General features: G+C 42.7%; 1 protein-coding gene across 12 annotated transcripts in view; it reads left to right on the plus strand.

The window, feature by feature from the left end:
• adgrl2a (adhesion G protein-coupled receptor L2a) overlaps positions 1 to 25,872 on the plus strand; it is a 199,614-nt gene that overhangs the window by 151,148 nt on the left and 22,594 nt on the right. For 8 of the 12 annotated variants that reach the window (XM_024003753.2, XM_024003751.2, XM_024003759.2 and 5 more), the window contains 11 exons: positions 5,838 to 6,146; positions 6,768 to 6,871; positions 9,414 to 9,599; positions 10,268 to 10,306; positions 12,066 to 12,249; positions 12,999 to 13,121; positions 13,548 to 13,753; positions 21,376 to 21,549; positions 22,158 to 22,367; positions 23,119 to 23,339; positions 23,970 to 24,036. In XM_024003753.2, coding sequence (XP_023859521.1) covers positions 5,838 to 6,146; positions 6,768 to 6,871; positions 9,414 to 9,599; positions 10,268 to 10,306; positions 12,066 to 12,249; positions 12,999 to 13,121; positions 13,548 to 13,753; positions 21,376 to 21,549; positions 22,158 to 22,367; positions 23,119 to 23,339; positions 23,970 to 24,036 — 1,823 coding nt within the window. The remainder of the gene's footprint in view (positions 1 to 5,837; positions 6,147 to 6,767; positions 6,872 to 9,413; positions 9,600 to 10,267; positions 10,307 to 12,065; positions 12,250 to 12,998; positions 13,122 to 13,547; positions 13,754 to 21,375; positions 21,550 to 22,157; positions 22,368 to 23,118; positions 23,340 to 23,969; positions 24,037 to 25,872) is intronic. The other 4 variants (XM_024003765.2, XM_024003762.2, XM_024003758.2 and 1 more) reach the window with 1 other exon arrangement.

A 25,872-nucleotide genomic window follows, 5' to 3' on the forward strand; every position in this document is an offset into this window, starting at 1 on the left:
AGGCTGCATTTATTGTAGCTGGGGATTTTAACAAGGCTAATCTGAAAACAAGGCTCCCTAAATTTTATCAGCATATCGAATGCGCGACTCGGGCTGGAAAAATTCTGGATCATTGTTCCTCCGCGAGGAACTTCCGCGACGCATACAAAGCCCTCCCTCGCCTTCCTTTTGGCAAATCTGACAACAACTCCATTTTGTTGCTCCCAGCCTACAGACAGAAACTAAAACAGGAAATGCCCGTGCTCAGGTCTGTTCAACGCTGGTCCAACCAATCTGATTCCACGCTTCAAGATTACTTTGATCACGTGGACAGGGATATGTTCCGGATAGCGTTGAACAACATCGATGTATACGCTGATTCGGTGAGCGAGTTTATTAGTAAGTGCATCGGTGATGTTGTACCCACGGCGATAATTAAAACCTTCCCCAACCAGAAACCGTGGATTGATGGCAGCATTCGCGCAAAACTGAAAGCGCAAACCACTGCTTTTAATCAGGGCAAGGCGCCCTGAAACATGACCGAATACAAACAGTGTAGCTATTCCCTCCGCAAGGCAATCAAACAAGCTAAGCGTCAGTATAGAGACAACGTAGAGTCACAATTCAACGGCTCAGACACAAGACGTATGTGACAGGGTCTACAGTCAATCACGGACGACAAAAGAAAACCAGCCCCGCGGACCCCGATGCCTTGCTCCCAGACAAACAAACAACTTCTTGCTCGCTTTGAGGACAATACAGTGCCACCGACACAGCCCGCTACCAAAACCTGCAGACTCTCCTTCACCGCAGCCCACGTGAGTGAAACATTTAAATGTGTTAACCCTCGCAAGGCTGCCGGCCCAGAACATATAAGGACATATTCAATCAATCCCTATCCCATTCTGTTGTTCCCACATGCTTCAAGAGGGCCACCATTGTTCCTGTTCCCAGGAAAGCTAAGGTACCTGAGCTAAACGACTATCGCCCCATAGCACTCACTTCCGTCATCATGAAGTGCTTTTAGAGACTAGTCAAGGACCATATAACCTCCACCCTACCTGACACCCTAGACCCACTCCAATTTGCTTACCGCCCAATAGGTCCACAGACGACGCAATCACAATCACACTGCACACTGCCCTAACCCATCTGGACAAGAGGAATACCTATGTAAGAATGCTGTTCATCGACTACAGCTCAGCATTTAACACCATAGTACCTTCCAAACTCGTCATTAAGCTCGAGACCTGGGTCTCGACCCCGCCCTGTGCAACTGGGTCCTGGACTTCCTGACGGGCCGCCTCCAGGTGATGAGGGTAGGAAACAACATCTCCAGCCCACTGATCCTCAACACTGGGGCCCCACAAGGGTGCATTCTCAGCCCTCTCCTGTACTCCCTGTTCACCCACGACTGAGTGGCCATGCACGCCTCCAACTCAATCATCAAGTTTACAGATGACACTACAGTGGTAGGCTTGATTACCAACAACGACGAGACGGCCTACAGGGAGGAGGTGAGGGCCCTCAGAGTGTGGTGTCAGGAAAATAACCTCACACTCAACGTCAACAAAACAATGGAGATGATCGTGGACTTCAGGAAACAGCAGAGGGAACACCCCCCTATCCACATCGACGGAACAGTAGTGGAGAAGGTGGAAAGTTTTAAGTTCCTCGGCGTATACATCACGGACAAACTGAAATGGTCCACCCACACAGACAGAGTGGTGAAGAAGGCTCAACAGCGTCTCTTCAACCTCAGGAGTCTGAAGAATTTTGGCTTGTCACCAAAACACTCACAGACTTTTACAGATGCACAATTGAGAGCATCCTGTCGTGCTGTATCACTGCCTGGTACGGCAACTGCTCCGCCCACAACCGCAAGGCTCTCCAGAGGGTAGTGAGGTCTGCACAACACATCACTTGGGGCAAACTACCTGCCCTCCAGGACACCTACACCACCCGATGTCACAGGAATGCCAAAAAGACCATCAAGGACAACAACCACCCGAGCCACTGCCTGTTCACCCCACTATCATCCAGAAGGCGACATCAGTACAGGTGCATCAAAGCTGTGACCGAGAGACTGAAAAACAGCTTCTATCTCAAGGCCATCAGACTGTTAAACAGCCATCACTAACATTGAGTGGCTGCTGCCAACATACTGACTCAAATCTCTAGCCACTTTATTAATTAATAGTTGGATTTAATAAATGTATCGCTAGTCACTTTAAACAATGCCACTTTATATAATGTTTACATACCCTACATTACTCATCTCATACTGTATGTATATTCTGTACTCTATACCATCTACTGCATCCTTGCCTATGCCATTTGGCCATCGCTAATCCATTTATTTATATGTACATATTCTTATTTATTCCTTTACACTTGTGTGTGTATAAGGTAGTTGTTGTGAAATTGTTAGATTACTTGTTAGATATTACTGCATGGTCGGAACTAGAAGCACAAGCATTTYGCTACACTCRCATYAWCATCTGCTAACCATGTGTATGTGACAAATTACATTTGATTTATGGACATTGTATGGCTGTGTGCTCAATTTTATACAGTTGTCAGCAATGGGTGTGGCCTAATCCACCAATTTGAAGGGGTGTCCAAGTACTTTTGTATATATTGTGTACCTTCTAATGGAGAGTTCTAGAGGAGAAAGAATTCTACTCAGTTTTGGACCGTCCAATTATCCTGGACATTTTGCTGATATCGTTCATTATGATAATAAGTCTTTAATAGAAAAAATGGGAAGTTTAAAATGATGTTTGCTAATATGGGTGATTGTTGGGACAATTGATAGCTACAACATTCGATCTAGCACTAGTAGTTTGAAGGGTAATAAAAAAAAAAGTGTGCACATTATTATTTACTTATTGTTCTATGTATAGTTATCGTATTGATTCAGTCAATTTATCGTGATATGGATTTTTGTCTATTTCGCTCCGCTCTACAGTCAGTTAGCCTAGCCTCATTTAATTGCCTCACTGTTATTGTGCTGAAAACCCAGGCGACAGATTGTAGGAACAGACTTCAATTGGACGTTTTTAACACCCCCCTTTTCGTGATATTCAGTTGCGATCTTGTCTTGCTGAAACTCCCCAATGGGTTTAGGAGAGGCGAAGGTCGAGTCATGCGTCCTTAACACCCGCCTACTTAACCCGGAAGCCAGCTGCACCAGTGTGTCTGAGGAAACACCGTTCAAGTGACGACTGGAGTCAGCCTGCAGACTCTCAGCCAACCACAAGGAGTCGCTACAGCACGATGAGCCAAGTAAAGCCCCCCTGGCCAAACCCTCCCCTAACCCGACGACGCTGGGCCAATTGTGCACCGCCCTATGGGACATCCGGTCGGCTGCGACAGAGCCTGGACTCGAACCCAGAATCTCTAGTGGCACAGCTAGCACTGCGATGCTGTGCCACTCGGGAGGCCACCAGAATTTTGAAAATACAAAATACATATCAGTAAAAGCATCATAACTAATTGGCAAGTCTACCTTTACTTTTTACTTCTGTGAACTTATAAAGATATGAGGGTTTTGGTAACGGAATTTCAAAGCACATAGTAATTTTTCTTAAACTTACAGAAGGCAAATCATATCTCAAACTAAATATGTATTGATATAAGTTGGCAGGGGTCTTTACTTCAACATGATTGTTGTTGTTGTATTTATACTACCTTTTAAGACTTGTTATGGTAGATGGTCGAATACCCCTTTTCCGTCTGTTTGACCAGAAATCAAAGCCTTGGCTTATTCCTCATATTTAATATTAATGAAAAATGTATATATGCTTTAATTTCTCAAAAACCTAGACCCTTAGCTTTCATTTGACACTAGATTTAACATGCTCCTGTGAACTTCAAATGTTGGTGCCTAAGGGTCCTTTTACATGGAAATGACCATAACTAGAGCAAGGAGTTAGAGTACTACAGCAAGCCTGTACAAGGATCTGCTCACTGAAGAGAGGTGTGGACATAATATCATTAGCTAACATGCTCAAGGAATGTATTTGAATCAGAGCACTGCACATGCATCTTGATGTATTGGGGAGTGAAACCCTCATCTTAAATAACTCATCAAGGATTCAAGGATAACATCAAGGATAACATCAAGGATTCATGTTGTGTTTTCCTCCTTTTGTCTGAAGGAGGAAAATATGTAAACATGTTCTCAGCCAAACAGTATAGAGAGGACTTTCATCATTCGTGGCTGTTCTCCAACTACCGCCTAGCCTAACATGATGTAAATACTGTTGATAATACACTTATTACGTGTCAAGCAATGTTCAACTATTAGACCTGCAGAGGTAGGTACTCTACATGTGGCCAGTATATGTGAAATACAAAGGACTGAATAGTTTTTTTCAGTAGTTTATCTGGGCTTTAAAATGATGCATGTATATTACAGCCAAATGTACCATCAAGCTCCGTATCAAAACATCCAGTCAGCTGAGAACTTCTCCATGTCACCATTTCAGGTCTGAGGTCTGTGTCTCAGTCAGGAAGCATCATGGACAGGCAGTTACTGAAGCCAAGACTGGGGTGCTTCCCAAATGGCACCCTATTCTCTATATAGTGCACTAATTTTGACCAGGGCCTACAGGGCTCATGTCAAATGTATTGAACTATGTAGGGAATAGAGTGCCATTGCGGACCCGCTTGGGCTCCCGCTAGGCAGGAAGCGCATTGACTTGTCTCCAATGGTCAATAGAGACTAACTCGCAGCAGGTAGCAAGCTAACCAGCCAACCTCAAAGAGGGATCCCTTCAGCCTGGGCTGTGCTGAAGTCTTCCATCCACACCATGGGGGCGCTGCCAGACAAACTATTTCCATCAGCCCAGTCCCATTATCCAATTGAAGCGATAGATATGGTGGTGATGTCTGTCTTCCCTCCAAGCCTGGAAGCGAGAGCTTCTCACTCTTACTCAGTGAGCTCAGTAGTTGTTTAAGTGAATTTGCGTGAATTTACGGGGGGGAAAACAGCAACAGCAAATACCACTTTTAAGTCCTCCATGTTACGGACAACTTAATGGGATAATAAAAGGGATAAAATTCCTCGCACATCATTTTGTGTTCAAAATTGTATTATATTGCTAAACTCTCGCTTCAATACCTTGAGATGTGAACAGATGTATAGCAAATGACTGGTTTATGGTTATCACCGTTTCACTGGATCATACAGGAAATACAGTTATAATAGTACTAATACAACAAAAGAAATGTCAGCCATAGGCCCTGTTGTAATACTTCAGAAATGTATAATTTCATCCTTGTTTCCTTGAGGTAAGCACAGATCTATAAGTGATGGATAGGTGTAAGCAAGGTCGCCAACCTATTGCTTTCAACAATCCAACCAATTCCGAGCTGTGATTACTTCAGAAGGGAAGGAGGGATGTATTTGAATGTGGTGTTTCCTTTGCTCTCCTGACTGAAACTTATTGTTTTTGCCCTTGGCACATAACACATACCGGCTTTATCAAAATGTGGGGTGAGTAAGGAAAAAAACCACCGAATGAATGTTCCGACAACAAAACGACACACACGGGCTCCTTGTTTCTCTGTCAAAATGTAATCAGCCGTGCCTCATAGTCTCTCAGGCAAGAGTGACTGCCAGGCAGGAAGATGTTACAGTAATTATTGTCCTGTTCGGTGCAGACTGAGTGCCTTGAATAAGATATAGTCCAGGGGAAAGCAAATATATTTGCACAAAGCACTCCCAGCTCTCCATTTGTGTGTAGCCACCATTGTGTGTAGCCAGCTTTGTACCAGGTGTGTTTTGAAAGAACGAGAACAGAAAGACTTGGGCGAGCTAAAATGAGACTACGTTATCATTTTCTACCCAGCTCCACCTCTCTCCGAAGCGACCTCGGCGCCGGCTGAGCCTCTCCGAACGACAACCACCACAACAACCACCACGGCAGCACGCAACAAAGGCGTAGCAAACACCATGACCACAACAGGGCCAAAGGAGGGTAACAACAGAGGAGGGCCCAAACCCCCTCTGGAGATTCCCCAGACCACCGCCCAGCCGCCTCTGGAGTCCTTCCCCCTACCGGAGCGCTTCTGTGAGACCACGGAAAAGAGGGACATCGTGTGGCCTCAGACCCAGAGGGGCATGTTAGTAGAGAGGCCTTGCCCCAAGGGGACCCGAGGTAAGCAGAGGGTTTACCTTAGGGCATTAGCTACTGTTTATCACCATGATGTGTGGTTGGAGAGATGAGATCGCTTGTGTGTTTTTGTTACCTGTACAGTATGTTATTGTTTCTGACGATCATTTATTGATAGATTCAATTCGTGCATGACTGTATAGGGAATCAACAAGATTTAGTGTTTTTACAGTTGTATCAATAATTCACTGCATTGTTATAGGTCAAAATAGTCTTTAGCAATGTGCAGCCATTGTGTTGAAGGGAACTGGCTCAGCTGTTTCCCCAAGCTTGATTGAAGATGTTCAGGCCTTATTGGATTGTGTGTGAAATTGTGTTATCATTCAGGGTTCATTAGACGTTGGTGTAATTGGAACGGAAGGAAAAGTCTTATTATTACTTAATTTGTAGGGAAACTGGCACTGGGAGTATATAGTCAGTATTTATGGTAAATTACCAGCTATTGATGTAAAGACAACAATTAAATGCAGTGTATGTAGGATTTTGGAGGTTAGATTGTTTTAACACGATGAGGTATATGGCTAATATAGCATGACATAATCCAATGTAGTTTCTAATATATATATCTTATATAACTGAGCTATTGTAAATGTATTTTCCTGACAGGCACCGCCTCTTATTTATGTGTACTTGCCACGGGGGCCTGGCACCCAAAGGGCCCTGATCTCAGCAACTGCACTTCCCACTGGGTCAACCAAGTAGCGCAGAAGGTATGTATGGGCTGTACTACCTCAATGTTTTGAGCTACAGTATACAGTCAGAAGTTTACATACACTTAGGTTGGAGTCATTAAAACTTGTTTTTCAACCACTCCACCAATGTATTGTTAACAAACTATAGATTTGGCAAGTCGGTTAGGACATCTACTTTGTGCATGACACAAGTCATTTCTCCAACAATTGTTTACAGACAGATTATTTAACTTATAATTCACTGTATCACAATTACAGTGGGTCAGAAGTTTACATACACTAAGTTGACTGTGCCTTTAAACAGGTTGGAAAATTCCAGAAAATGATGTCATGTATTTAGAAGCTTCTGATAGGCGAATTGACATCATTTGAGTCAATTGGAGGTGTACCTGTGGATGCATTTTAAGGCCTACCTTCAAACTCAGTGCCTCTTTGCTTGACATCATGGGAAAATCAAAAGAAATCAGCCAAGACCTCAGAAAAATAATTGTAGACCTCCACAAGTCTGGTTCATCCTTGGGAGCAATTTCCAAACGCCTGAAGGTACTACGTTCATCTGTACAAACAATAGTACGCTATTATAAACACCATGGGACCACGCTGCCGTTATACCGCTCAGGAAGGAGATGTGTTCTGTTTCCTAGAGATTAACGTACTTTGGTGTGAAAAGTGCTAATCAATCCCAGATCAACGGCAAAGGACCTTGTGAAGATGCTGGAGGAAACAGGTACAAATGTATCTACATCCACAGTAAAACGAGTCCTATATCGACATAACCTGAAAGGCTGCTCAGCAAGGAAGAAGCCACTGCTTCAAAACCGCCATAAAAAAAGCCAGACTACGGTTTGCAACTGCACATGGGGACAAAGATTGTGCTTTTTGGAGAAATGTCCTCTGGTCTATGAATCAAAAATAGAACTGTTTGGCCGTAATGACCATTGTTTTGTTTGGAGGAAAAAGGGGGAGGCTTGCAAGCCGAAGAACACCATCCCAATCGTGAAGCACAGGGGTGGTAGCATCATGTTGTGGGGGTGCTTTGCTGCAGGAGGGACTGGTGCACTTCACAAAATAGATGGCATCATTAGGAAGGGAAATTATGTGGATATATTGAAGCAACATCTCAAGACATCAGTCAGGAAGTTAAAGCTTGGTCGCAAATGGGTCTTCCAAATGGACAATGACCCCAAGCATACTTCCAAAGTTGTGGCAAAATGGCTTAAGGACAACAAAGTCAAGGTATTGGAGTGGTCATCACAAAGCCCTGACCCCAGTCCCATAGAAGATGTGTGGGCGGACCTGAAAAAGTGTGTGCGAACAAGGAGGCCTACAAACCTGACTCAGTTACACCAGCTCTGTCAGGAGGATTGGGCCAAAATGCACCCAATTTATTGTGGGAAGCTTGTGGAAGGCTACCCGAAATGTTTGACCCAAGTTAAACAATATAAAGGCAATGCTACCAAATACTAATTGGGTGTATGTAAACGTCTGACCCACTGGGAATGTAAAAGCTGAAATAAATCATTCTCTCTATTATTCTGACATTTCACATTCTTAAAATAAAGTGGTGATACTAACTGACCTAAGACAGGGAATTTTTACGAGGATTAAATGTCAGGAATTGTGAAAATCAGAGTTTAAATGTTTAAATGTATTTGGCTAAGGTTTATGTAAACTTCTGACTTCAACTGTAAGTAAATGTACTAATTCCCTTAAAATACTGTAGGTACTGCGGTGCTTGAAGTGGAATGAAAATGGTGCCTGTAATCATTTTAATCTTACAGTAGTGGTGCTCAAATGTTATGTATGATAAGAGGTGCCGGTAATCAATACCAGTTTGAACTGGCTCAATTCAAGCACTGCACTGTAATAATTGTACCATCCACCATTTATGATGATAAAAGAGTCAAAATAGCCGCGGGCCGTCCACTAGGTTGCGCTGTCTGCTGTTTGTTCTGATAAGTGACTCAGACATAGAATGTGTTGTAATTTAAGAACGACGGACGACCCTTCATCATTTTGTACTCTTGTGTTCACTACCATCAAATGAGAAATACAGCACCCCGAGAAGTGTTATTAAGTGTAATTAGTCACCCATCTCTCCAGACTGGCGTTATATGGGGCAGCTCATCCTAGAATGACCTCACGTCAGAACGGGAGGGAGAGAGCCTCGTAGTCTGGTGGAATATTCCCTTAGTCTGCTCCCAGATCTGTATGTGATTAAGCCAATAGCATTAAGAACCATATTCAGAGGACCACAAACAGATCTGGGTACAGTCCTTAGCAAAGTTGGAACTAACAGCCATTTCTGCTGCCCATTTTAAAACATAGAAAGCCATAACAAATACCTTTAGTATAAAGGTTTTTTCATACTTGTAACAAGTCTTAAGCCTATAACATGGCTGTAAGAATATCAAATTCAATCACATTTCTAAAATCCCAAATAGCTAGCATTGCAGAGGCAAAAGCACAGTGGCCAGGAAAAACTCCCTAGAAGTAGCCTAAGAAAACACCTAGAGAGGAACCAGGTTCAGTGTTACAAATATATTTTTTATCGCTCCAGATCCGTAGTGGCGAGAACGCAGCTAACCTGGCCAACGAGCTGGCCAAGCACACCAAAGGACCCATCTTTGCCGGCGACGTGAGTTCGTCAGTCCGACTGATGGAACAGCTGGTCGACATCCTGGATGCTCAGCTTCAGGAGCTGAGACCCAGCGAGAAAGACTCTGCGGGCCGCAGTTTTAACAAGGTAACGGAATTTCCACCCTTTCAAAATGGCTGCCACTTGAAATCTTCATTCCCCCTATCACGTACTGTGCTTCATGGAGATAAATAGCATTGCCATTTCTCCCCACCCGGCAATCCCTCTGGATCTGAGTCACCGCTAGACGTTTTGTGATGCTCTTCTGAGCCGTCTCCCGCTTCAAGTTAGGAGAAATGTGATTCCTTCTAGTCAGTGAAATTAGTGGTTATATTTTTCTTAATATTCCTCATTATGTCTGTTGCTCTCTCCCTTTCTTTCAAAGTCAGACAAATGTACTCAAGCAAATAAAGAAACAGCAAACCAATTAGGGTATTAAATTATATGTACTGAAATGCAATAAGATACTGTTATTCCCTGACATATTTGTACACCTGAAGTAATTGCTGTAATTGCCTCAACCAAGGCTTGTTCTGTGAAGTCTCCAGTGTATTTGAGAGAACTACATCATGCCACAAATGGAAGTGAGGGCTCTTTTGTTCTGGAACCTGCAGGTAGCGTAGCCTAAAGCATGAGGAAGGAGAAAGCCAGCTGAAAGGGGGGGGAGGGTGATCAGTCAGAAGAGAATCGAAGCCTTGAACACTTGTTCTCAAGCTTCTACATTTTGCTAATTGTGTGTTTCTTTGTTTTATCTTTTTTTCTACCTAATGAAAAAGCTTCAAAAGCGAGAAAGGACATGCAGGGCATACATGAAGGTATCTGATCTATGCTAATGTACCACACTCTGCTTCTCCGCACCTCCCTCCTCCCCTCCACTCCCCTGCTCAGCAGCATGTACCCTCTGTATTTTCATGTAGCTTTTCCCCCCCTTGCTCTGTGCTTCCTGCATTTTGGAGTAATTGCTTCCACACAGCCATGATTGTGCCAAAGGTGCACGCTAAGTGGCAGAGACATCATTGGCAGTTACTAATGTAACTTATTTTTCTCCATTAAATTTACAGGAGGATTTTGTTTTGTTTTCGCGTATCTTTGCCTTCCATTGAATGGTCCTTTCTCTTTTTGCTTTAAGAATGTACATGCCTAAATGGGTAACACAGTGATTCACAAACTGCATGTCATGGCTAAAATATGGGTAATTTCCGATATAAAGTTAGCCTGTGCGTCTTTTAAGGCACACATTCCTTTTTACAGTCCCCTCCGATTCTGCGAGTCTCCTCAATAGAAAAGCCAGTTACATTGCTACGGTGCTAAGAACAGCTGTACTTAAGACTCTCTTTCCACCTGTGATGTATTCAAACCGTTGTCTTCCTCGGCCACACTCTGACCTTTGGCATGTTAATTCATGACAGTTCAGTCATCAGGGCACAGATTTTCATTTGTGTCATAAATTAGAGGCACAAATCTGCGCTTTCCGTTGGACTTATAAGGCTGGTAGGGGGCAAACCAATTTGTGTCCTTCTCCATTTAATAGTTCCAGTGACCTGCCCGCTCTAAGTATTTTGGCCATATCCCTTCTCTGGCCATTAGGGACTTCTCAGCATCCTTCTCCACCTGCCTCCAAAGTCAAGCTCTCTGACATCCAGATCGATCCTCGGCGACGGTGTTAAAATGGATCAGGTTAATTAGTCCTTAGATGGCCATACTTGTTCAAAAGAAGAATGTTAGCTAATACCTATTACCCTTTCACCCCAAATGTCTCATTATCGTCATCTCATTCATATTATATATATATTTTTGTGCATATTTCCAGCGCGTTGCATGTTTCTGTGGCACGTGGGTCTATATTTTGTTAGTGAGAGTGAATGGGGAAGATTTGAAACATGTATGTGACTAGATGACAGTGTGTGTGAGTGGGATGCTGTGTTGGGTTCCTCAGAAAGCGCTGAGTCGGCAGTAGTTGACATACAATATAGTTGATGGGAAGTCACATTAGCCATCCGTGCTAGCTAGAGGAACCCCATTGATTACCTGATTAGTCTGATTGATTTGATAATTTTTTTAGGAGATCCCACTGACGTCTGTATGTACTTTATCTACTGCCTGTCGAGTGCTAGCGACTGGCTAAACAGCTTGGATTTAATATTTCAAAATGCATCATGTTTTGGTTTTCTCAATGATTTGAGCTGTTTAATAGTGGTAAATGTTTATTATACAATATGTTATAAAGATTAGCTGATAAAAAAAGAAACAAATGTCCCAGAAACACCCCTCAGTTTTAAACATATTCAATTATCTGCTTGAATGCACAGCAAATCACACAAATTTACACCACATCGATACAGAGAAGATACTTTGTGTGGAGCATTTGTTTAGCACTTACTCTAAACCCCCAAAATATTTTTTTTAATGATCGTCCATTATATGTCAATGGGGATTGCTTCGCCATGCATTATCAAAGCTGTTCGTATAACTCCCCTCTTTGTTTTTGCTCATGACAATTACTGTCGTCGAATGCGTCGAAAACGGTCTTTGTTTTCAGCATTGCTGACACGTCTCTTTTTCTGACGGACACAGGCCATTGTAGACACAGTCGACAACCTTCTGAGACCAGAGGCTCTGAAGTCCTGGCATGATATGAACAGCACGGAACAGACACATGCTGCTACTATGTTACTGGATACCCTCGAGGAAGGAGCGTTCGTCCTTGCCGACAACCTAATGGAGCCGGCTATTGTGAAAGTACCCGCTGATAATATAGGTAAGTAATTGAATTCCCGGTAAACAAATAATAAAGCACGGCCAGTGATTTGAACGGCAATCAGTCGTTTCTGATGCTGTATGCACATTTCAACTACTCATGTCGAGAAAGAAAATGAGTCTGTTCTATGAGTTCAGTCACAATGTACATTTAAAACAAAGTGATGAATTTGTTATTAGATTGGGAGGACTTGGTTTATAAATGCGTAGGTCTGCTCCATGTAATTCTATACATTAATGTGAACATCACCCTACTGCGGAGACCTAGTAAAAACAGTGGTTAGACCCTGTCTCCTCCTTTAATCTCAAAGCTCTCGGGACATGAGAGGGAATTAATGTAAAATGTTTCACTGTGCATTGCAACTACATTTCTTTCTTTTTTTATTCAAATGCTGCAGTTTTATCTTGCACATCCGGTCTTTCACTGGATTTTCACAAGTGTACTGTATCCCACAAAAGGGACTCAACAGGAGCTAAAGGATCACCTTGGTTCTGACATTTTAACTCGGCAGCAACATTGTTGTTGCATAGAATCACTTGAACAATGTCTTCAGTGGCTGTAGTACCTAACACCCCCGCACTCTTGCTTTGCCTTAGGAATGTGAGCAACCACGTCGTTGGCATCAACATTTTTATTTTTTATTGCCCTCGTCTTACTCAAAACACACTGTAACGTCTGGTATCTCTCTCTCTCTCCCGGTCTCTCTCTTCTCTTGTCTCTTTTTTCCCCCTTCATCACCAAAACCCAAGTCCTGGATGTGTATGTGCTCAGCACGGACGGCCAGGTTCAGGATTTCAAATTTCCACAGGCCAGCAAGGGTGGTGTTTCTATCCAGCTGTCCTCCAATACTGTCAAGCTCAACAGTCGGAATGGTAAACCCCATACACTTCCCCTCTAAGAAATCTCACTTCATTCACAGGCAGAGCTGCATGCGGGTGTTTATCCCGAGTGTGAGTGTTAGCTCAGACTTTTTTGTTCCATTCCAGTGTCTATGAAAAGGTGAAGAGTCTGTCGAACCGGTCTGTCAATGCAGCTTGTCAAAACTGACAATACACAGTGATTACTCAGTGGGACTGGTAGATAGGAGCGACCACTAAGGATTTGAACCCTAAAACCCAGCACCATGATATTTTCTGAAGATAACTGACAAGGCCCACTTATGTTCCCTCATGGTCTAATCCGTTTTTTTTTCAATTCTCAACCCTTAGTTTTTTTTAATACTACAGTTACGGCTGCTTTCATTTGAAAGGAACATGTTTTCCTAGCTGCTTACCTCTTCTGCTTTTTCCTTTCTTCAGGTGTTGCCAAGCTGGTGTTTGTCATGTACAAAAACCTTGGGCAGTTTCTCAGCACCGACAACGCCACGATCAAAATGTCCAACGATGCTTATGGGCGGAATGTGTCGGTGGCCGTAAATTCCGACATCATCGCCGCCTCCATCAACAAAGAGTCCAGTCGTGTGTTCATCACGGACCCGGTGATTTTCACCCTAGAACACATTGACGTAAGTCTTCCCAAGCTAAATGAATGGAGAGGTCATAAAACCGCTGGGAAAGAGAAGAGCCTGGCAGGCAGAAATCCTTCCATTTGAATTATAAATGCCTGGCTAGGTAAAATGTATGCAAAATGTAAAATGTAAAAGTACGCTTTTGGATAAAAGCGTAGGTTAAATGGCATATACAGGTAACTGCCAAAATAAAGGAAACACTAGAGTAAATGAGTAATACATAGTATATTGAAAGAAGTTGCTTCCACACCGGTGTGGTTACTGATTTAATTAAGCAATTAAAACATCCCATCATGCTTAGGGTCATATATAAAAATACCCAGTTGGCCATTATTCTAGCTACATGGCTAGAAGAAGAGATATCAGTTACTTTGAAAGAGGGGTCCTCAAAGGAGCATAGGCTCCCGAGTGGTGCAGCGGTCTAAGGCACTGCATCTCAGTGCAAGAGGCGTCACTACAGACCCTGGTTCAAATCCAGGCTGTATCACATCCAGCCGTGATTGGGAGTCCCATAGGGCGGCGCGCAATTGGTCCGGGTTTGGCCGGGGTAGGCCGTCATTGTAAATAAGAATTTGTTGTTAACTGACTTGCCTAGTTAAATATAAAAACATAGGGGGTTTAAAGCAGTGGTTTCCACTCTTTTTCCCCCAGGGCCTCCTTATTTACATTTAATTTGTTTCAATTTGTTTAGATCATTGTTTATTGAGATAGCCTATATTAAATACACCATCATTTTGTTTAATTTGAGGGACCTAGGAAATGTTGTTTTGAAGCTCATTTCCTGCATTTCCACGTAGTCTAACAAGACTCATGACTATTTTAATGATGATAATACTAATAATAATAATGAATAAGGAAAATAAAGTCCAGACCCGATTTCCCAAAATGTTATTCCGCTACCAAATATGTCTTATGATAATTTACATGAACCTTCAATTGAATTATACATATTCTGTTTTACAGAATAGATCTATTGAAAGCGACAGAATCACACATTGTATAAGATTACTTCCCAAGCAATGTCCAATTTCTTTGAGTCCTCAACTTTAGAAGGTCGTAGGTCAGCTTCTGAATGTCATAGAGTAAAGATCTTCCCATGTGTGTATCAGAGTCGCGTCTTCCTCTGGCATTTTACCGCTTGTTTCTAGCCTAAAGCATCACAGATGTATGTGTTGTTTTAGATCGGTATAGACAATCGCGATCACGTTGGTATATGTGTGTGTGACTGAGATGAGTAGGTCTTCAATTGGATTGAGATCTGGTGACTGAGACAGACCGATACACACACAGTTTAAAGGGTGTGTGTGTGTGTGTGTGTGTCAGTCTCCAGATCTCAACCCAATGGAACATTTTTCGGAGATTCTGGAGTGGCGCCTGAGACACCGTTTCCACAACCACCAACTAAACACCAAGTGATGGAATTAGTCGAAGAAGAATTGTGTAGCATTTCTCCAATAGAGTTCCAGACACTTGTAGGATCTATCCCAAGGTGCATTGAAGCTATTCAGGCGGCTCGTGGTGGCCAAATGTCCTATTAAGACACTTTATATTGGTGTTTCCTTTATTTTGTCAGTTACTTGTATATAAATATATATACTTTTTAAATTCCACATTTGGTTGTGTTAGACTGAATTCAAAATGGACTAAATAGAGTGTTGAGCTCAGGTGCATCCAATTGCCTTTGATCATCCTTGAGAACATCATTGGAGCCCACCTGTGGCCAATTCACTTGTTTGTACATGATTTAGAAAGAAACACACCTGTCTATATGAGGTCCCACAGTTGACATTGCATGTCAGAGCAGAAACTATACCATGGAGTCCAAGGAACTGACTATAGATCTTTGAAATAGAATTGTGATGAGGAATATACAGTTGAATTCTGAAGTTTACATACACTTAGGTAGGAGTCATTAAAACTCGTTTTTCAACCACTCCACAAATTTCTTGTTAACACACTATAGTTTTGGCAAGTCGGTTAGGACATCTACTTTGTGCATGACACAAGTATTGTTTCCAACAATTGTTTACAGAAAGATTATTTCACTTATTATTCACTGTATCACAATTACAGTGGGTCAGAAGTTTACATACACTAAGTTGACTGTGCCTTTAAACAGCTTGGAGAATTCCAGAAAATGATGTCATGGCTTTAGAAGCTTCTGATTGGCTAATTGACATAATTTGAGTAAATTGGAGGTGTACCTGTGGATGTATTTCAAGGCCTACCTTCAAAGTTAGTGCCTCTTTGCTTGACATCATGGGAAAAATCAAAAGAAATCAGCCAAGACCTCAGAAAAAAATTGTAGACCTCCACAAGTCTGGTTCATCCTTGGGTGAAATTTCCAAATGCCTGAAGGTACCACATTCATCTGTACAAACAATAGTACGCAAGTATAAACACCATGGGTGTCACGCCCTGACCTTAGAGAGACTTTTTTATTCTCTATTTGGTTAGGTCAGGGTGTGACTTGGGTGGGCAAATCTATGATTCTATTTCTTTGTTGGCCGGGTATGGTTCTCAATCAGAGGCAGCTGTCTATCGTTGGGGATCATACTTAGGCAGCCTGTTTTCCACCTTAGTTTGTGGGATCTTGATTTTGTTAGTTGCGGTGTAGCCTGCAGAACTTTACGTTCGTTTTGTATTTTGTTGGGTTTTGGTGTTCATTTTAAAGAAAAGTAAGATGTTCGTCTACCACGCTGCACCTTGGTCTAATCCATCTTTCAACGAACGTAACAGAAGATCCTCTCCTAGGGAGAATCTGACAGAATCCCCCACCACAAACGGACCAAGCAGCGTGGCCAGGAGGAGCAGACATCCTGGACATGGGAGGAGATCCTGGACGGTAAGGGATCCTGGACATGGGAGGCGATCCTGGCTGGAAAGGATCGCCTTCTATGGGAGCAGATGGAGGCAGCAAGGGAGGAACAACGACGACACCGGGGTTCACAACCAAGATGCAAGCACGAGAGGCAGCCATCCACAGCCCGGTGCGTTCTGTGCCAGCTCCTCGCACTTGCCGTGCGAAAGTGAGCATACAGCCAGAACGCGTTGTGCCAGCTCTACGCTCCAGACTTCCAGTGCGCCTCCTCGGTCCAGGATATCCTGCGCCGGCTCTACGCACTGTGTCGCCAGTGCGCCTTCACAGCCCAGTGCGTCCTGTGCCAGCACCCCGCACTTGCCGGGCTAAAGTCAGCATCCAGCCAGGACGCGTTGTGCCAGCTCTACGCTCCAAGCCTCCAGCGATGATCCATGGACCGGAGCCTGCAGCGACGATCCATGGACCGGAGCCTTCAGCGACGGTCCCCGGTCCGGAGCCTGCAGCGACGGTCCCCGGTCCGGATCCTCCAGCGACGGTCCCCGGTCCAGATCCTCCAGCGACGGTCCCCGGTCCGGATCCTCCAGCGACGGTCCCCGCACCAGAGGCGCCACCAAAGTGGGGGGAGCCTCAAGCGGAGCGGGGTCTGCGTCCCGGACCGGAGCCTCCACCGAGATGAGATGCCCACCCGGACCCTCCCCTATAGGTTCAGGTTTGCGGCCGGAGTCCGCACCTTTGGGGGGAGGTACTGTCACGCCCTGACCTTAGAGAGCCTTTTTATTCTCTATTTGGTTAGGTCAGGGTGTGACTTGGGTGGGCAAATCTATGTTTCTATTTCTTTGTTGGTTCCTAATCAGAGGCAGCTGTCTATCGTTGTCTCTGATTGGGGATCATACTTAGGCAGCCTGTTTTCCACCTTAGTTTGTGGGATCTTGATTTTGTTAGTTGCGGTATAGCCAGCATAACTTTATGTTCGTTTTGGGTTTTGGTGTTCATTTTAAATAAAAGTAAGATGTTCGCCTACCACGCTGCACCTTGGTCTAATCCATCTTTCAACGAACGTAACAGAAGATCCTCTCCTAGGGAGAATCTGACAATGGGACCACACAGCCGTCATACCGCTCAGGAAGGAGATGCATTCTGTATCCTAGAGATTAATGTATTTTGTGCGAAATGTGCAAATAAATCCCAGAACAAAAGCAAAGGACCTTGTGAAGATGCTGGAGGCAACAGGTACAAAAGTGTCTATATCCACAGTAAAACGAGTCCTATATCGACATAACGTGAAAGGCCGCTCAGCAAGGAAGAAGCCACTGCTCCAAAACAGCCCCAAAAAAGCCAGACTACGGTTTGCAACCTCACATGGAGACGAAGATTGTACTTTTTGGTGAAATGTCCTCTGGTCTGATGAAACAAAAATATAACTGTTTGGCCATAATGACCATCGCTATGTTTGGAGGAAAAAGGGGGAGGCGTGCAAGCCGAAGAACACCATACCAGCATCATGTTGTGGGGGTGCTTTGCTGCAGGAGGGACTGGTGCACTTCACAAAATAGATGGAATCATGAGGGGAGATAATTATGTGGATATATTGACAAAAAAGCCCTGACCTCAATCCTATAGAAAATGTGTGGGCAGAACTGAAAAAGTGTTTGCGAGCAAGGAGGCCGACACACCTGACTCAGTTACACGAGCTCTGTCAGGAGGAATGGGCCAAAATTCACCCAACTTATTGTGGAAGAAATAAAAGCTGAAATAAATCATTCTCTCTACTATTATTCTGTGGTGATCCTGACAGAGTGGTGATCCTGGCTGACCTAAGACAGGGGATTTTTACGAGGATTAAATGTCAGGAATTGTGAAAAACTGAGTTTAAATGTATTTGGCTAAGGTGTATGTAAACCTACGACTTCAACTGTATCTGGGGAAGGGTATAAAACAGTTTCTCGAGTGTTCAAAGTTTCAAAGAGCAGAGTGGTCTCCATCATTGGGAAATCAAAAAAATATGGAACTTACCAGACTCTGCCTAGAGCTGGCCGTCCGACCAAACTGAGCAACCGGGCAAGAAAGACCGTGGTCAGCATGGTGATCAAGAACCCAATGACCACTCTGACAGAACTACAGCGTTTCATTGACTGAGATGGGAGAACTTGCCAGAAGTACAACAGTCTCTACAACTCTTCACCAATCTGGGCTTTATGGGAGAGTGGCCAGATTGAAGCCACTCCTGAGAAAAAGGTACACAACAGCATGCCTGGAGTTTACAAAATGGCATGTGAAAGTTAATGAAAAGATTATGTGGTCTGAAAATGGAATGGCTTCAGAACAAAAAATGTGAAAGTCCTTGAGTGGCCCAGCCAAAGCCCAGACTTGAATCCCATTAAAAATATATGGAAAGACTTCAAGATTGCTGTTCACTGCCGCTCCCATCTAACTCAACAGAACTTGAGAAAATCTGCAAGGATGAATTGGAGAAAATCTGCAAGGATGAATGGGAGAAAATCCCCAAATCCAGATGTGCAAAACTGATACAGACATCCCAAAGCTGTAATTGTCGCCAAAAGTGCTTCTACAAAGTATTGACTCTGTAGTGTGATTACTTATGTAAATGACTAATGAATTTCATTTTCAATAAATTTGCAAAATGTTCTAAAAACCTGTTTTCATTTAGTCATTATCGGGTATTGTGTGTAGATCGGTGAGAAAAATAATACATGTCATCCATTTTGAATTCAGGCTGTAACACAACAAAATTTGGAATAAGTCAAGCGGTATGAATAGTTTTTGAAGGCACTGTCTATATCAACATTAGAATATAAATTATTCCCATTTTATTTTATGGAGGAACAAATTACCTCATAGATTAGACATACAATGTAGGACGGAATTACTAGAGCACCAATTATCCTTTGTCTTTTAAAGTTGTCAATATGGACTCCCAGAGGGCTACGCATGAGTCCGTTCTTTATCAAGGAAATTGTTAATTTCCAAAGACAAGCCGGCCTACCAATTGTATAAAGAAACAATAATAACACGAGGAATAAACAGGCAGGCAGCGTTTCTCAACCAGTCGAAATCATGAATCAGCTGGGATCATTTCTATGGATATATATACAAGGAAATGTCAATTGAAAAAGTGTAAACCAAAACAAAGTGCAGCTAGTTTGCAGTCTTTCCAGCTTCAGTTTGAAGTGATGGTTTTAGCTGTGTTGTTGGCTAGCTCCTCTGAACAACAGCATCCTGATGAGTGAGCACATTTTCTATGCCAGGTGAAATCGCTCCTCATTGTTATTGATTTATCCAAATAAATGTACTAGAAAACAGCTTAAACAAATGCAAATGCGTCTACTTTGCTGTTATTTTGGTTGCACTTTTTGTAAGTTAGCCGTAGTTGGCTAGCTAGCAAGCAAGGGAAAATAACGTTTTAGAACAAAAGACTGGGTCGCATCCATAGATATTGAATTAAAAGACTGAACGACTGGGTCGCGTCTCTAGCAACCGAACCAATCGAACGAACGACCAGCCGGCTTGGGTAGCAATTCTAGATTTGTGTCGGGACTATATCTTCTGGAAAGATGAAATAGTATGAATAAATACCCCATAATGACAAAGCAAAAACAGTGTTTTTTACATTTTAGCAAACATATTAAAAATGAAAGTCAGAAATACCTTATTTACATAAGCAAAGAGGCACTGAGTTTGAAGGCAGGCCTTCAAATACGTCCACAGGTACTAAGGGTGTGTAAACTTCCAACTTCAACTGTAAGTATTCAGACTTAACTGACTTGCCTAGGTTAAATAAAATAAAGGTTAAATAAAATAAAATACAAATATATATTATTGAATTGAAGACGTTTGGAACCACCAAGACTCCCTAGAGCTGGCCGCCAAACTGGGCAATTGAGGGAGAAGGGCCTTGGTCAGGCATGTGACCAATAACCCAATGGTCACTCTGACAGAGCTCCAGAATTCCTCTGTGGAGATGGGAAAACCTTCCAGAAGAACAACCATCTCTGCAGCACTCCACCAATCAGGCCTTTATGGTAGAGTGGCCAGATGGAAGCCACTCCTCAGTATAAGGCACATGACAATCTGCTTGGAGTTTGCCAAAAGGCACCTAGTCTTAACAAGCAGCCATCTTGGGTAGCAACCCTGGAATTGTGTCGGGATTTTGTCTCGGGCCTAACAACACATCCTCCAAACACCGGCTTCTCGGGCCTTATCACTTAAATCTACACAGGGTACAATTACCGAGTTTATGTTTATTATTTTAACTATGTATGTCAGTTAAGAACAAATTCTTATTTACAATGACGGCCTAGGAACAGTGGGTTAACTGCCTTGTTCAAGGGCAGAACAACAGATTTGTACCTTGTCAGCTCAGGGATTCGATCTAGCAACCTTGCGGTTACTGGCCCAACGCTCTAACCACTAGGCTACCTGCCGCTGGCGTACGAGGTAATTGAGGTAGATATGTACATATAGCAGCATATGTGATGAGTTAAAATAGTTAGTACAGGGAGGGTCAATGCAGATATTCCGTGTAGCTATTTGGTTAACTATTTAGTGGTGTTATGGCTTGGGGGTTAAAGCTGTTCAGGGTCCTGTTGGTATTGCCTTGGTATATTTAGTAAGTAGGCAACCAAATTAGATATTATTTTATTAAATAAATTAAGAAAATGCATTATGCACTTCCCCTTTGTTAGTTCAGTATCTTTATGCGAGTAGAAAAAAGTTCATAGGTTCTGTACAAATTATGATTTGGACAGTCAGTTATTTCAACACTTAATCTTATCATCAGATGGACCACTACTTCAACTCCAATTGCTCCTTTTGGAATTATTCGGAGAGGAGCATGATGGGATACTGGTCCACCCAAGGCTGCAAGCTCCTGGGCTCCAATAAGACCCACACCACCTGCTCCTGCAGTCACCTCACCAACTTTGCAGTTCTCATGGCACATCGGGAAATCTCGGTAAGCAGCTCCTGTTTTGGTATTAATTTATTTATTCTTGGGTAAAACAATTTGAAGAGTTTAATCCAATTTAAAAGTACAAAGAAATCACAGAGGAAAACACATGAAATAGTTAAATACACTTATTTCCAATGTCCATTTCGGTAGATTTGCAGTATCATCTCATCTTTTTCCCCTCGATTCATTAGATTAATTCATTTTCCTAAAGCCCATTCATTTCAATGATTTTATTGTACCACAAAGTGTATTTCATGAGGGTCTGTAGGGCTAATACTCCATGTTTAAAACTCCATGTTTTCCAGGTGTATACAGGTTGTAGGAATTAAGAAATCCTCTGTAGGAGTTAAAATGACGTGGCCTAGCTACAGCGCCTTGCTTTAAATTCCACCCAGTCAGTTGTCCTCTATCAGACGCTAATTGTACTCATCTGAAGGGCTCAGCCCATGATTGATGGCTGCTGAGCATTTATTTCCTCATGTCTCCTATGAAATAGAAAAGTAATTTTCCCGTGGCTCTTGCCGAAATGAAGTATGGAAGCATTGGCCGTCCTCTATTTTTTTATTGACAAAAACAGGCATATTAATTTGCCACATCCGTTATCCCCGTAGGGCCAAGTTGGAGTGCACGAATTACTCTTGACTGTCATCACCCGGGTGGGCATCGTTGTCTCGCTGGTGTGCTTAGCCATCAGCATTTTCACCTTCTGCTTCTTCCGGGGCCTGCAGAGCGATCGCAACACCATCCACAAGAACTTGTGCATCAATCTCTTCATTGCCGAGTTAATATTCCTAATCGGTATTGATATGACCGAACCCAAGGTAAGCAGCACAGATTTACCAATTTTTTTTGTGAATATATAATTTTATGTATATTTTTCTATTGCACCCCAAACTAAAAACCCTTCAATGTGAAAGTCATGAGACTTTCAAACATAGTTGTGTTTAACCTTCAGTACTTGTCCTCTGCATGGCATGGGTCAGACAGACAGCACCATTAATATGAAGTACAGAGGAGGGATGTCATGCAGTACTTTCCACTTTTGTCTTCGTCACTGAAAGCTATCGTTTAGAACGTTCTGAAACATTCAATACAGCCTCTGCACCCTTTTTAGTTCTTCAATTTCCTCTGTATTCTCTTTTAGTTCTTCTTCTCTCCATGGCCTTTGTGTAGTCATAGTGCCTTCCACCTCCACACAGTCAGTATTCACTGTAAAACCAAGGCTCAATGAAAGGACAAAACCAGAAGTAATTCAAAATGGTTGTCCATGGAGCCTGCAGCACTTAGCCTTTCAAGACAACTGTCATTTAAGCAGCCGGCTGCAAGGTCGAACTTGAGTGAACCTGTACGGAGCATAGTGTGTTTTACTTCTGTTCATTACTTACATTGAAATGCACATAACCACTGTATAATAACAACCGCACTCAATTAAATGGCATCATTATCATTGGGATTTGAGAAGATTAACATGGAATGTTGTTGCTCAGTTAATTCCTCATAAATTGTTACTTTATTTCAAGTTAATATCTATAATATTTTGATCAATTGAAACTATTAATCCATCCACTATAGATTGGCTGTTCCATCGTCGCTGGGATTTTGCATTTCTTCTTCTTGGCCTCGTTTTCCTGGATGTGTTTGGAGGGCGTTCAGTTGTACCTGATGATGGTGGAGGTTTTCGAGAGTGAACATTCAAGGAAAAAGTACTACTATGTATCTGGATACCTTCTCCCAGCCATTGTGGTGGGTGTCTCTGCTGCTATCGACTACAGGAGCTACGGGACAAAGAAAGCGTACGTAAAAATGTATCCGCTATTTTGTTCTCTAAAAAACTGTCATAGTTCATTTATTCCGTGTGTGTATGCGGCCCTGTGACTAACAACTATCTTTGCTGTCGTTGCTTTTGTCTGCACCCGGGACCCCTTCCTGGAATGGACTGATCCATTTTTTATGTCATTTTAAAGAGCCTGACAGACTCCACACTGTGGTTTCTAGGGGGGCATGGCAACATTAATGCCTTTCTGTTCAAAGACCCTCCTGCGACCTCTTGTTTTTAAATGCTCTCTTAAAGAGAGGAGTGCTGTCTGGAAAAAGGCTTTTACATAGATTAATGATAGTATTTTAGCTAAGCTTCAGGATTGAGGCTAGAGTCCTCACTTTTGTCTTGTGTAACCATGTAACTGCAACGTGGGGGCTTTGTTTTTAGATGGATTTTTTGGGGTGGTTTTTTTTCATTGATTATTGACAATAAACTAACTACCATGTGTTAACAGGGGCAGGGTACATTTTTGTCCTCATAATTCATGCCCATGCATTAATATTTGGCCTAAGGAGGCTGTTGATAGACTGGGTTTAGTTGTTCCTCTTACGTGTCTGTTGTTGTTTTACGGATTCCTAATGTTTGTTTTTATCTTCCATCGTAGTTGCTGGCTAAGAGTGGACAATCACTTCATATGGAGCTTTTTAGGACCTGTCACCTTCATCATCATGGTAAGTTAGTTTTCTTTTCTTGAAAGAGAGAGAGAGAAAAATGTTCCTCAGTGATTGGCCACACTGATACAGTATGTTCATAGTTACTCGCAATTGTCTGTATCAATGACCGATGAGATGTACAACAACCACAGTGTGAAAAGACATAAGGTCGAATAGTATCTTTGAATTTTTGTTGTTGTTGTTGTGAAACCCACTGTTTTCTGCTCAAATCCATTTTCTGAATGTACCTAATTAGCCTAAAATAGTCCTAAATGTCTTGGAGTAACAGTTTCTGTCTGAAAGGACAAGGAGGACACAAAATACAAAACATCGCTGTTCTTCTAATGCCTCCATGCTGTTGTATTTAGTAGTATTAGTCGTATTTATTGGGATCCAGCATTAACCACTTCCTGGGGTTCAAACAGGAAAATAAACACAACAAATATAATACATAATATAATAGTCATAATATACATAATACACATAATATACACTAGATAATATCCTGCCTCTGCCTCACGCTTCAGAAACAGGAGATGGCTCCTGCCCTTTGAGCCATTCCAGCTCGCACAAGCTAAGGATTCGTGCAAGGTCACCCACCTACATAATACAGTGCAAAATACAATACATGTCTGTCTCTTCACAGTCCCCATGGTGCCGTAAGGTGTTCTTTTATCTGGTTTTTGAATGTGGTTTTATTGCTAACATGAGTTTCCTTGGGTGGCAGATAGTTCGATGTAATACTGTGCATTTCCCTAGCCTGTGTTCTGGACCTGGGGACTGTGAAGAGACCTCTGAATGCATGTCTTGTGTTGTACTGATAAGGGAAAGGGGGATACCTAGTCAGTTGTACAACTGAATGCCTTCAACTGAAATATGTCTTCTGCATTTAACCCAACCCCTCTGAATCAGAGAGGTGCGGACTACCTTGCTCAGGGGCAGAACGAAAGATTTTTACCTTGTCAGCTCGGGGGATTCGATCCAGCAACAATGGTCGAACTGTGTGCTAAATGCTTGAACAAACAGTTCAGTACCTCGCACAAAGACCAATAGCGATGCAGTCAATCTCTCCTCAACTTTGAGCCAAGAGAGATTGACATGCATGTTCCTGACATTCATCCTCTGTGTACATCTAAGTGCTGCTCTGTTCTGGATCAACTGCAATTTACCTGTCCCTCTTTGCCGCACATGACCACACACAACTGGGCAATAGTCCAGGTGCGTCTAAACTAGAGCCTGTAGGACCTGTCTGGTTGACTGAGATGTCAAGAAAGCAGAGCAATGCCTTATCATGGACAGACCTCTTCCTGTTTTAGCAACCTTTGTCTATATGTTTTGACCATGAGTCTGTAATTCTTACAAAAAAGCTATGATCCCTTATTGATATCCCTTTTTAAATCCACTTCAATCAGTGTAGATGAAGGGGAGGAAACCGGTTAAAGAAGGATTTTTAACCTTTGAGACATGGATTGTGTATGTGTGCCAATCAGAGAGTGAATGGGCAAGACAAAATATTAAAGTGCCTTTGAACGGGGTATGGTAGTAGCTGCCAGGCGCACCGGTTTGATTGTGTCAAGAACTGCAATGCTGTTGGGTTTTTCACACTCAACAGTTTCCTGTGTGTGTCAAGAATGTTCCACCATCCAAAGGACATCCAGCCAACTTGACATAACTGTGGGGAAGTATTGGAGTCACCATGGGCCAGCATCCCTGTGCAAGGATTTCGACACCTTGTATGCCCTGACGAATTGAGGCTGTTCTGAGAGCAAATGTTCCTACTGTTTTGTACACTCAGTGTATGTGCTGTTCAAGCGTTATTTACTGGTCATGACATTATTATCTCCAACTCGATCA

The sequence above is a fragment of the Salvelinus sp. IW2-2015 genome, linkage group LG16 (assembly GCF_002910315.2).
Source record: "Salvelinus sp. IW2-2015 linkage group LG16, ASM291031v2, whole genome shotgun sequence".
Lineage (NCBI taxonomy): Eukaryota > Metazoa > Chordata > Actinopteri > Salmoniformes > Salmonidae > Salvelinus > Salvelinus sp. IW2-2015.